General features: G+C 35.1%; 2 protein-coding genes across 2 annotated transcripts; one reads left to right on the top strand and one right to left on the bottom strand.

Annotated features, from left to right (window-relative positions):
• Window positions 1-431: 431 nt before the first annotated feature.
• LOC119635603 (GTP-binding protein 128up) lies at window positions 432-2,318 on the bottom strand. Its single transcript, XM_038030484.1, has 6 exons — window positions 2,136-2,318; window positions 1,953-2,076; window positions 1,703-1,878; window positions 1,098-1,636; window positions 897-1,019; window positions 432-822 (listed from the first exon to the last, which is right to left on the bottom strand). The coding sequence occupies exons 1-6, from the start codon at window positions 2,175-2,177 to the stop codon at window positions 720-722; spliced, it is 1,107 nt and encodes a 368-aa protein (XP_037886412.1). The 5' UTR covers window positions 2,178-2,318; the 3' UTR covers window positions 432-719.
• A 1,339-nt stretch (window positions 2,319-3,657) lies between these two features.
• Window positions 3,658-8,296, top strand: LOC119635602 (protein lines). Its single transcript, XM_038030483.1, has 2 exons — window positions 3,658-3,870; window positions 4,114-8,296. The coding sequence occupies exon 2, from the start codon at window positions 4,226-4,228 to the stop codon at window positions 6,911-6,913; it is 2,688 nt and encodes an 895-aa protein (XP_037886411.1). The 5' UTR covers window positions 3,658-3,870; window positions 4,114-4,225; the 3' UTR covers window positions 6,914-8,296.
• Window positions 8,297-9,080: the final 784 nt, after the last annotated feature.

Here is a 9,080-nt window from a genome sequence, read left to right as displayed (position 1 = left end):
GAGATGCTATTCGTGCCAATGTATGCAATTGCTTTAATGATGGAATTTGATTTGGAGAAAATGCATCTGGGGCAACTGAGTCAGAAGAAAATTCAGTCCATTGATAAATTGCAATTCACAGATTGAATCCCGAAGGCGGCATTAATACGAAATTTATAGATGCTATTAATCGGTTTGGTGCTTTAATACCGCATAACTTTCGCAGTCAGATTCCCCCTTCTAGTCGATGCCACCAAGCAAATAGGAAAATTATATGAAATATTAGATTCTTTGCACATTGATAACAAATGTCTAAGAATGTGAGTAAGTCGATTACGGAAAAGATCGTTGGCTTCCATATCACCTTTGTGAAATTTTCAGTTTAAAAACATTTCAAACAGAATTTGTAAAAGAAATCGATTAAATTGCTTTTCTTTAGTCGAAATCATTAAAATGCAACCAGCGTGCGTACGGAGCTTAAAGATCGTTTATTACGTTAGCTAAATTTACAAAACTTGGACAAGGGGCTTTACAAGATCAAGTTGTTCAACGATGGCTCCCTTCTGCTCTGAAGTATTTACAGTAAGATGCTAAAGCGATTGGAGGAGCATAAAAGTTTTGTTCGTCGTGAAAGGTCATGGTTGTTCTTCAAAAACTAATACATTTTTCCTTCCAACAAGACGATTAATAATGCCACTTGATTTATTTACAACGACTATTAATAAAGTGTGTTAAGATTTTTAGACCTTTTTAACAATTTGCACAACGTCCTCATCGTTAAGTATGTGATCAATGCCCACCTTTTGAGGTTGGTGCTTTACTGAAGAGCCCCAAACCAACGCACTGAAAAAACAAACAAAACACAAGCTATTAGTGAAAAACCGCTAGAAATAATGGAGAAAATTGATGGTACGAACTATTTAAATTCCTTGGCTATGGAGCGATGTAATTTATTGCAGAAATCCTGTATGCTAGTACGCTCATTATGCAACACAATTGGAGAATTGTAATCTGGCAGTTGACCTTTAGGTTTAGTGTAACTAGAAATTATAATAATAAAATATAAATTATATAATAAAACAATATTTTTAATTTTTAAAAAAAATGATTGTACTAACATGCGCACTAATTTTAAATAATCCCACATCATTTCAAGCAAATCGTCAAAATTCCAACGATGATGTGCTGAAATAGGTACACAATGTGGTATCTTATAGATAACATCCAATTCTTCTATAGAAATTTGATCGATTTTGTTCAGTAAATATATGCAAGGTATATAAATGCGATTGCCTTCAATGACATCTATAAAGTCGTCACTGGTGGCGTCGTAGCGCAACGTTATATCGGCATTGTGTATTTTATATTCCGCTAAAATAGTTTTTACCAACTCGGGATCCAATTCGGACTGAGGAACCATACAATTTAAGTTAACACCTCCCTTATCTTTGCGCTTGAAATAAATATTTGGAGGCTTTTTGTTCAAACGTATGCCAAAGCCTTCCAATTCATGTTCTAATAACTTTTTATGGGCCAAAGGTTTGAGACAATCCAAAACCATAAATATCAAATTGCACGTGCGAGCAACTGCTATAACTTGTCGACCGCGACCTTTGCCATCCTTAGCACCTTCAATAATACCAGGTAAATCTAGTAACTGTTAGGTGTACACGTTACAGTTATGTAAAATCTGAACGAGACCTTTCTTATTAGCTTAACCTACTTGTATTTTAGCACCTTTGTATTTAATACATCCTGGCACCGTTGTCAAAGTTGTAAACTCATAGGCGGCTACCTCCGAATAAACACCGGCAAGATTGGATAGTAAAGTTGACTTCCCCACCGAAGGAAAGCCCACAAACCCCACTCGAGCATCGCCGGTTTTAGCCACTTCGAAACCTATTAATATATTTCACACATCATTCAACACACATCCCTTCATTCTATGTGAGGTTAATTTTTAAGAAATGCACCTTCACCACCCGCTCCTCCACCGCCGCCTTTCGGAGAAATCAGCTCACGCCTCAGTTTCGCTAATTTGGCCTTTAATAAACCCAAATGTGCTGAAGTGGCTTTATTTTTTTGCGTTCTTGCCATCTAAAAGTGGAGGTTAGCTTCTATTTATTTACACGTGCATTCACTTGAAATATACAAACCTCTGCTTCAATGGCAGCAATTTTCTCTAAAATGGTACTCATACTTGTTATTCACCTTATTTTTAAATTATAAAATTGACTTAAGAATATCGGAACGATGATTTTGCACCATGGAATAATAATTCTTCATGCAATAGCGATACTGGCTGGCTATTATCGCTTTTCTTTTTGGACCATTTCTCTTACCGAAGAAGCCGTAGTTGCCACAGTTTTATAAATCATTTAAAATTATTTAATTAGTTTTGGCCATGGGGGCACAATGACACAATGAGGTTCGTCTCGTTTTTGGATCTGGGAATAACAGTTGAACATAATGCTGAAATTAATGTAAATAAACACAATCAAGCTGATGTTCAGGAAAGACGGCGCTACTTTTTGCGAGAGGCAATTAAAAAAAGGGTAGAAGAAGAAATAAAAACGACTTATTTGAAATTTAAAAATTATTTATGTAATTTTAAATAATGTTAATTATGGCCAAAAAAAAAGCAGATGTTCTCGACGAAAATAATTATGGTCTTGCCATGCAAGTTGCTTACTGTGCTCTTATCAGAGCCATGTTTGCTACAACCTTTGTCACAAACTTCTAAATCAGTTATCAAATGACTTGCAACGTATGTCTTTATTATTTATTTTCTAAAATGCTAATTGCATTAACCGGAATTGAGCTTACTTCCCGAAGTTCAATTTTTCATTGAAATCCCCTCGGTGCATGCTTTAGCGAATCTTCTCTTCGTATTCATCAACGTTCCCCTAATATGTTTAAAGTGAATGTAAGTTAAAAACTCGCGTTTTTTGGACAATTTTGGCGTTGCAAGTAATTGTAATATGTCCATGAATCTTTTGATTGCCTCAGAAATTTTGCTTTTGTTCACTTGACACTCAAATCATCAGAAATTCATTAAAAATTGTTTCATAAAAACTTCCTAAAAAGGGTTTTAGCATATATTTTTACCCTACAACATTTGTGGTATAGGATATCTTAAGTTTGTAACACGCAGAAGGACTGAAGGTAGACGTAACTTTTATTATGCAGATCGATTCAAGAAATGATTTTAAGCCTGTCTGCCCGTCCGATTTCTGTATGTAAATTTCTGTGTATGTAAATTTGTGTTTAAGCTACAGATCACAATTTCTGAGATATTTGGATGAAATTTGGTACACTAACATGTTTCGACCCACGGACGAACGCTAATAAAATTAGTTTGGATCGATTCACTTTTTCGAACGTCTTCTTATAAAATGAGATGTTAAGCCGAGCAAGCACGGCTTTTATTGTGTCAATTGCTTAAATTGTTGGAATATAAGCGAAGCTTAATTTTGTGTAAGCCAATAGCCTTTAATATGTCCAATAGACGTGGGAATATAATTAAAGCCTCATTGTGTTTTGTTCAATCTTTTAAATCTTTTAATATTTGTTTACGAAAGAGTGAATGAAACGATAATCAAAGAAAAATGACATTGTGTAATGAGAGAAAAAGCAAAAGTAAGATGGCGACGCGTATGTGTAATTAAGAAGTTAAAAAAATCAAATGATGAAAATTCTCAAATTCATGTTAAAATCAGTAAATTCGTTGAGAATTTTTGCTAAATAGTAATTTAAGATATTAAATAAAAATACATAAACGATAAGTTTTTACGTCAACGGTCCAAATTGAATTCGTGCGACTGTAAATAAGAGCAATTGTTATTTTGAAAGACAGGAAGAATTAAAAACAAAACTTGCCTCAAGGAAAAGGTAAATAGCGCGTTTTATAAATTTATAAAAGTTAAAAATGAAAAGTTTTTGTCAAAAAAAAAAAAAAAACAAAGTGTATATACTGTTGCTTGCACTACTGTACGGTTACTAGAGTTAAAGTGCACACGTAACCTTGTAGATGCGTATTTGGTAGCCCTTATCCACCTTAGCATTACATATTGCCGCTGAACACAAATTTGAATATAATGTTAAATTGCTCGTTTTTTTTCCTTTACATTCCAGTTAAACCTATATATATATATATATGTAGGATGTTAATAACTTAAATACGAATTTGCGAACCGAAGCAGTCAATATAATTTTTAACTTTCTTTTACGGCATCGTTGTTATAACATGTCTTCGCAACAGCAAAAAGATCAAACGCAACAACGTGTAGATTTAAGCTATTCCAATGCGATGGTGTTGTCTATTAACAGTAACCACAATAACAACAATATTAGCATTGAGCAACCACAGACCAAAAGGCAAAAAATTGAAAAAACTAAAGCATATAATGGAAAAAATCTGAAAAATTGTTTGACCCCGACGGTAATAATCAATGGCCAATTCAATTCATCTCCACCGCCTGATATTGTGGATACCGGTGATCCAATGCCGCCGCTTTGTTCGTCGCTTTCCTCATCGTCGCATTCAATATCTGCACCTACTTCGTCTAATAACTCGCCTACAATCACACCATCCAGCTCGCGAACAACATCTCTAACACAACTACTAAATGCACAGAATTTAATAGGATCCGTAACAAGTAAACAACCGCCACATGAACATTTACATGTGGAGCTTGAAGTAGCACGTAGTAATAATGGGATTTGCAGTCCGGCAGAATTCGCCTCTGATGAAGTTGATCGCGTCGGCTTGCCAGATTTGTTAACACTTTCAACGCCTGTTAATGGCGCAAATAATAAATTCCGTTGCACGGTCGACGCCGGAAATGCGACCGCCACACAATTGGACGAATTGAGCGCTGCTCAAGATATGCGAGAGTTTGAAGAATCTCTGACGAAACAATGCTTATGCGGTGTTTCGGAACGCATGTTACGAAAACCTTTTCAATCGCACTATTCACTCGACGCAAACGGCCAGAAACGTATAGCGAATTTGAACGAATGGCCGACGAACAAATTACTGCAGTTTCTCTCGAATCTGCAGTTACTATTTGACATTTATTTGAAACAAAACTCGAAAGGATTTATTTGTGCACGCATTATGGACGTTTGCGATGCTTTAATACGTAACGATCATCATCTTATAGATGAAATAATTGTGCTAGCTGGCTATCGGAATCCCTATGTACAATTTCTTGCCAGTCGAGTATTGGCTTCGTTTTTGGTTATAGCCAAGCAAGATATGGACGATGATTGGTTAAAAAAACTTGTGGACAATTTATTTAATTTCGATCGTCTCGATTATATGGCGGTACAAAAGGTGCACTTTAGCCTGGAAATTATTAAACGAATTGTCGAATGGAAAGATATCGATTTGCATCCTTTAGAAGATGAGATTGTGGATACGCATATTAATATGGAAGCAAGTAGTTCAAACGCTGCTGCAAATAGAAGTGCAGACGTGTTTTTAAATTCCCATCATGGCTATTTGCATTTTCAAACACAACAACCAACCCTGGAAAGGAATTATTTCGCCGTGCACTATCGTTCTTCAGATAGTTTGGTGGATAATAGCTCACGGGAGAGCCCAGAAACTTCAACATCGTATAATGCATACCACAACACTGCTACTTTGTATGGGGACATGGGATCTCAGTGTGCATTCCCTTCCGCCGCCTTGTCAGGCTGCCACTTGATTACGCTTACTGATTCGGAAAGTTTCGATACCACTCATCTCAAATGCATTACTATCAAAATTTTGGAAAACAAATGGCCCGCTTTGGTTAAGAATATGTCAATTCTCATTGAAAGTCATTTGGATATCGAAAATGCCGAACATTGCATTTTAAATTTTCTACAATTATGGGAAAATATAATATCGGTAAAGGCGAATTTGTCTATTGTAGAGACGTTGCCCTTCTACGCTCAACTCGATAAATTTGAGATGCTGCTCAATCAGAATCTTTCTTGTACAGTGTATAAGCAAATATTGTGTCTATTTAATGAGGCTCTATGTTATGGATCGACATTGGCTTTGCAGGACATGTTACCTGATGAGACATGTGTGCTGGCGCGTCAAATTGTAACGCATGTTAAGGACTCCCCTATACTCGAATCGTTGCCGCGACGTCATCCTGAAAATGTTGTTGGGTTCATCGGTTTCAAAAGAAAGCCTATTATTTACGAAAACGGTACTCTGCAGCGGCACTATTCATGTGATGCCACATCTAGTGTATTAAGTGCTGGTGACGTCATAGAAATGGATAAAACATTACTTCAAAAAATGGTTTTACTCGTATTGAAATCTATAGCTGTCACAGTGAAAGCCATACGCAGTGACTCGTCAGATTCATCCATTGATACGACGGATTATGCAGCTCTTCAAGAAATGGTGCTAATAGAGAATTCCATACGGGCGGTTTTAATTAAGCTCGAATCATTTATAAAGCATACGCTCGAATTTCATCCCGAGTGTCACTTTAGTAAAATCTTGATTCATTTATTTGATGATCAAGATGATCACTTAATTGAGGCAATGGTATGCACGTTAGATGTGACCATTACGTTTCCCGCGTTGGATTCAATGCTTAATCCCGTCTATACTTTCCTGGAGTTCCTTAAAATGGTTTCGAATAGCTCTGATTTATTATTGGACTTATTGGTCAGCAATGAAACTTGTTTTTTGCTCTACTTATTAAGATTTCTTAAGTACATCCGAGCTAATTGGCCTATGTTTGTACGTAGCTGTGACGCTCTAGGCTCCAATATGTTAGACGAAGCTATGGACGCATTGATACGCTTAAGATTACAAATATCACGGTTAGTTTCACGACAATTATACCCATATGATATATCGCCGGTACTACGACTACTAGAAAATTGCGAAGATCTATATCAAGGTAACGAGCTGAGTTAAACACAATAACGTGCGTAATAAATAATTGGTTTTCCGAATTATTGAAATTGAGAAATGTGTGCTTTCAAGTAGGAATAGAACGCTCTTTGTACGCTAACAGGTGTCCATGCCGGATTCACCAAACCGTGTATATTTTTAATCGAGTTCTCTGTCGACTTGATCAACTCCGTCTGACATCTATTATAGCAATTATCTTTACTCAATTAGAAAATTTGAAATTAACGCATTTTATAAGCAATTTTTTTTTTTAAATCAAGTAACATTGTTTGTGTTATTGATTCGTTTTTGATCAATGCGCAGCTTTTCTTTTTCATTTCACTGCCTTTTTCGCACATTTCTGTTCGTTTCACAGTCAGTAAAGAGAAGGTTACCAATATCGACTACTCTCTAACGAAAATGCATTTGGAATTGCATTTGCTTGTTATTAAAAAATGTTCCTCTATGGATATCCATAGGAAGCATGAAAATGTTTGATAAGGAAACAAAACGAAAAATATTATTAAGTGTTTGCAAAAATTTTGATCAGCGACTTTTACTGCTAAAAATGATGAAGAAATGAGAAATACCATTGTACGTAACATGGAACATTCAAAATTCCTCTTCTTCCAATTTCAAAACTTTTATTCTTCATTTGAAGAAATCAGTCCACCAAACACGTACAAAGGTTTATGATGATGCTGATCCATCATATTTCAACTTTCAGTTTTGGTTTCAATGGTTTAAAAGTGGTGACGCGAATGCACGCGAAAATGCCATTTTTTGGCCATTTGATGCAAGAGTTGCCCAGGATACATTGATGCAGCTCGAAAGAGAAATTCCGCCACACCTAGCGTACTTACCAGAAATATTAAAGCACTCACCAAACGTGATACCTTGTTTAGATTGGTCCATTGGTGGCTTGGCTGGCAAGCGGGGGAAGTACGAAAATGGGGTTCGATGGGTGGATCGCTGCCAAATCAATATAAGTTCTTTCTTTCGGCATGATAACGTCACGTTGCCGGAAATGTTGTAGAAAATGATGGTAACTATATTGCTTAGTATATATTGTAGCAAAATTTCTACAATGAGTGCGTTTTTCGCGTGAAGAAGTGATCAAAACTTTTACAAATGCCTAATATAATAAAAATAAAAAGAATTGTATGTTGTTCTACAGTACAGTCAAAAAACATAAAATATTGTAAATGAAATTTTTACTTTGTTCCCAAAAGATTATAAAGTTTTTCTCGCCGTCTCTAACACCAGGGTGAACACCAGTAAAGTCGAAATGCAGTAAAATAAACTTTTTAGATTCTTGCCTCAAGTCGAAGAAGAGCAATTTTTTTTTACTTTTTTTTTTCTATTAACGAAGAAAGATATGTAATTATATAAACGCGTATAAAAATGTATTTTTATGTAGTTTAATATGTAAATTAATTAAAATTTAAATGTATTTAAGACACATACATACGAACAGATAAATTCATTAAATGCTTTTCATAATTAATTATATTATATATGCGTTTAATTAATTAATCAATCCTACAGCACAAACAATTATTATTGATTGATTTTTAGAATTTACTTATTAATATATATTTAATAATTATTAAGAAAAAAAAAAAACATTAAATTATAAAATATCATAATAAAAAGCACATATAATGTAAATAGCAAATATATACACCTATACATTAACACATAAGATTGGTAAATATTAAGATTTGACAACAACAACAACACGCTCGCCAAAGCCAGATGGCATTCGTATCGTACACAAAAAAAACCATCATAACATTTTTAAACATTTTTTAAGTTTAACAATAAATAAAAAAAAATTACAATAAATTTTATTTCATGTTTTAACTAGTAAAGGCAATGTTGACATCAATATTTGTATGGTGTGGCAATTACAAAACACACGAGTATTTTAATAGACTCTTGTGCAGGTCATATGTAAATGTTCGGGAGGCATTCATTTCATTTATGCCTACATATCCGTACATATCGCGTTGTATTAGACTTATTATGTGCAATAGGATTTCTCAAACTACCTGGAGGCGTTTTAACCCTTTGACCTACACAGTGTTTGCCGATTGCGCGAGCCATGGTAAAGAAAAAGATTAGTCGAGCGCCACGCTATCCAGCTATTAGGCCGTGCACTCGAACTGGCGCAAAATCTATGCTTTGC

The sequence above is a fragment of the Glossina fuscipes genome, unplaced genomic scaffold (genome assembly GCF_014805625.2).
Source record: "Glossina fuscipes isolate IAEA_lab_2018 unplaced genomic scaffold, Yale_Gfus_2 27, whole genome shotgun sequence".
NCBI lineage: Eukaryota > Metazoa > Arthropoda > Insecta > Diptera > Glossinidae > Glossina > Glossina fuscipes.
This window is presented reverse-complemented; position numbering and strand designations above follow the sequence as displayed.

Excerpts from the sequence above, each read along its gene's own strand:
- LOC119635603 (XM_038030484.1), bottom strand. The coding sequence starts at position 2,177 with ATGAGTACCATTTTAGAGAAAATTGCTGCCATTGAAGCAGAG. Across the intron at positions 1,637-1,702 it reads ACAAAGGTGCTAAAATACAA|TTACTAGATTTACCTGGTAT; the intron begins GTAGGTTAAGCT and ends TACACCTAACAG. Across the intron at positions 823-896 it reads ATAGCCAAGGAATTTAAATA|TGCGTTGGTTTGGGGCTCTT; the intron begins GTTCGTACCATC and ends TTGTTTTTTCAG.
- LOC119635602 (XM_038030483.1), top strand. The coding sequence starts at position 4,226 with ATGTCTTCGCAACAGCAAAAAGATCAAACGCAACAACGTGTAGATTTA.